A 3,689-nucleotide genomic window follows, 5' to 3' on the forward strand; every position below is an offset into this window, starting at 1 on the left:
CATGAATCAGATATGATTGTGGAAAACCAAATGGTATGCCAGAGGTGGTCCTTAGGTGTATCAAATTTTCTATTAATTATCAATATATAGTTTAGCGCAGATAATTAAAATGACAACATATCATTCTGAACCTCTTAAAAAATGTCTGAAACCTTTATAGTAATGTTGTTGTTTGTTTACTAATACAAAACCTATGAAACCAGACTGGTGGAGTTTGGGTACTGCTACCCATGTGATACTATTTTGATCAGGCTTTTCAAAGAATAAGCCTATGCTTTTCAATAAAACCTGTTTTTCTGTCAAATAAAAAGTCAAGTTGTTGAATGTTAAATGTCATCTAAACAGTACAATGTGTAAAATGTAGTCCAAAACTGGAACTATACAAAATTTTGAATCTGATCATAAATCTGGATCTGACCATATGCCTACATTCTCCAATAAACATCACAGAATTAAAGCAATTTATTAAAGACTATAACTGTTTAAAAGATTTTTATGTCTGGATTCAGTTTATTTATTGATTTATTTCAAATTTGCTATTTCATAAGGAAGTTACTTATTTATCATTCTGGCAAACTGAACTTCAGAATGTTTAGAATATCAGGACAATTTTATAATTCGATCTTTCTATAATATCTGTGAATGGCAGCTACGACATGGAAAAGGAAAACAAAAATAGGAAAATATGTAGTTAAGTGCCTAAAACACATTGTTAAGGGTTAGGAAAACACAACAGGAAGTGAGCTCTGACCTCCTGCACCTGTGTCTGATCTGCAACTCGGCTATTCACCGTCCTTATTTAACATCCGAGATACGCCCTTTTCACCATTGAGAATAAGCAGTAGCAACTTGAGGTACAAAATCATCCAACAGCAATGGAATTCCTATAACATTATAACTCGATTTTGTGCTTTAAGACAAGAGTTACTGAAACTGAAGATTTGGTTTTGTTTTTCTCTCTTCTCCAGGTTTTTCTGATCTCACTTGCTGCTCACAGCAGCCGTGTCCTAAGTGGCCATGACTGGATACCATGACACCTCAAGTGCCCTTACACTCTTGGTTCTCCTGACAGCAGCGTCCTTTCTCCATCTGTCCACCCCCAGCCCTCTCAGCACCATCGGAGATGCTGATAACCCACACAGAGATACTCTTCCTGGGTGGATAGTGTCTGGAAACAGAGAAAGAAGGGATGAGGAGAGACAAATAGTACAGAAAGAACAAGCTGAGGAAGAAGAAGAGCTTTTTAAGGATGTTGATCCCAAATTACTAGCGGCAATTTTACTGGAGGCATTGAATCGCTCACATGTAGAAAGAAGCAGGGAGGGAGAGGAGCATGATGGAATGAAAGACGAGATAAAGGCTGAGAGAGGGGAGGTTAAAAAAGAAGAGGCATACAGGGAAGTGAGAACAATGGAGGAAGTGGACCGAGACAGAGGTGGACGACAGGACTTCGAGCTGCTGATGGCCGCACAGGGAAAAGAGCAGGAGAGAAAGGAGGAGGATGAGAGGAAAAAAGCTCAGGAAGAGGAGGAGAAGATGACTGAGAAGGTGATCAGTCGTACCACAAGCCAGACAGTTCAGATGCAAATGGAGCAGCAGCCCACTGGTTCCGACGGACGAGGAGAGAACGACCAGGGTGCCGCTCCTCAACAAGGATCGACCAGCCCTGATCAAGGCAGCCATGAGGAGGAGGAGCAGCTCAGCCCCGAGGAGCTGAAGAGTCTGGAGACTATGATGAAAGAGTTTCCTCGCTTGAATACAGCCACTAAGAGGGAAGGGCTTTCAGAGAAAAATCAGAGAGAGAGCAGAGGTTACAGCAGTCACAATGACATTATACTAGCAAATAAAGGCAGTGACCTTGCCATGTCTAAGAAAAAACTGAAATGGCAAGAGGAGACGCAGAAAGCCCTGAACTTCCCAACTTTTAGGGGAGGCAATTTTATGGATGAATTTGAGGGCAGTATTTATGGCAACAATGCAGCGCAGCCACAGCCTCCAGCAGAGCAGGAGGTGATGAAAGATGATGAAACAGAGGAGGAGCAAGATGAGGAGGTGTTAAGTCCTGAGGAGGAGGAGGCTCAGGCCAAAGCGGAGCAAGAGGAGATGAGGAGGCAGGCAGCTGAGGCACAACGAGCCAAGTTGGAGGAGGAGAAGTTGGCTGACATCGCCTCAGACATGCTGCTGCACTACATGGTCAAACAGAATAACGGCAACAAGAAGTATACCTCATCCCTGTCGAACGCTGCAGAAGACAAGAGGTCTGATGAGGAACAAGAAGTGACGGAGGAGGATGATATCGATCCTCAAACCATCGACAAGCTGATTGAGATCTCCAGCAAGCTCCACCTCCCTGCTGATGATGTGGTAGATATCATCAGCGACGTGGAGAAGAAGAAGAAGAAAGATTTGCCACCTGAAACAACGTCACGCTGGCAACGACCTCTATCGCCCCTGTCTTCTTCACTCTCTTCTGCAGTGCAGACTCCAACTGTTCAAAATACAATACCTGTCTCTAAGCAGCCACCTCCAGCTGTTAACTTACTTAAAACTTGGTTCCAGGAGAAAACGCCAAAACCTCTTTTAGCCAATAAAAATCTTTGGCCAAAACCTCAGAAGCCTCTGCCAATCAAACAGGACCTCTGGCTCAAACCACCCAAGTCTGTCTGGTCTGGCTATCCTTTATACCCCTACACTTACGCTCCCTACTACCAGAGGAATCCCTATCCAGACTATTACCCCATCTATTTTCCTCCTCCCCCCAGGCCTAAACCCAATTACTACATCCCTAAATCTGCTGTCCCCCTCAGCAGCTTCCTGGGGAATTCCATGGATAACACGTACGCTTTCCCTCCCAATAGGCGATACCGCAGCTGGGTCCAACCCCGGCTAAGACAACCCCCCCCAGGCCTCCAGCAGAAGTCCTACTACACCAGCTACCCAGTCTCACTTTACCCCCGGATATTTCAGCCAGTACCCATCCCCAAACCTCGTTCCCCTCTCCAAATGTCTGTAATTCCTCCTCAGCAAAATCCATTTTATTATTCTGCCCCAGCATCCGCAGTGACAAGAAACAAAGATTATTATATGGCTGAAAAGCAGCCAACAAACAACAACCGTGATGATTTGGAGAAATACATACAGCAGATACTCATGAAGAGACAAAAGATGATAGACTGAAGGAAAGATGAGAAGAAAGAGAAAGAACAGGAAAAATGGAAAAAGGAGCCATGAGCAGTAAAGAGTGTATTTCTTTATGATTTTGTTCTGTTCAAATTGAGGTATTGTTTTACATAACAAGTTTCTTTCCCTTCTCTGATTGGTTGAGATACGGAAAAGTCGCAGAGGACGTTTTTCCAGCGGTAGTCTGGCTAAAATCGAACTTTGAAATGAAAATGCAAGGAAAGGCGCACATCTTCACTACTCTCCTCCTAAGCAGAGGAACCAGAATGAATGTGATCCGTTGGAAAGTGTGACCTCACAAAGATTTGTATCATATGCTAGAACTTTTCGTCAAAACGCCCAGCATGACAACATTCTCCATTTGGACATTTTACAATGCCAACAACAGGAGGACGCCTAACTATGTTGTTACCTGTATCTTTTTCATAGTCAGACTGAGAGACGGATGAGTCGAAGGCTGTGGTGGATTCTGAGAAATGCTTGATTCCTGATTTTACAGTCTGAATTTT

The 3,689-nt window shown here is 43.6% G+C and overlaps 1 protein-coding gene across 1 annotated transcript; it reads left to right on the forward strand.

Annotated features, from left to right (window-relative positions):
* Positions 1-1,017: 1,017 nt before the first annotated feature.
* On the forward strand, positions 1,018-3,177 carry vgf (VGF nerve growth factor inducible). The gene has a single exon (XM_008303400.1). It carries the CDS (start codon positions 1,018-1,020, stop codon positions 3,175-3,177), a length of 2,160 nt encoding a protein of 719 aa, XP_008301622.1.
* Positions 3,178-3,689: the final 512 nt, after the last annotated feature.

Source organism: Stegastes partitus, unplaced genomic scaffold, assembly GCF_000690725.1.
Source record: "Stegastes partitus isolate 25-593 unplaced genomic scaffold, Stegastes_partitus-1.0.2 Scaffold1998, whole genome shotgun sequence".
Taxonomy (NCBI): Eukaryota; Metazoa; Chordata; class Actinopteri; family Pomacentridae; genus Stegastes; species Stegastes partitus.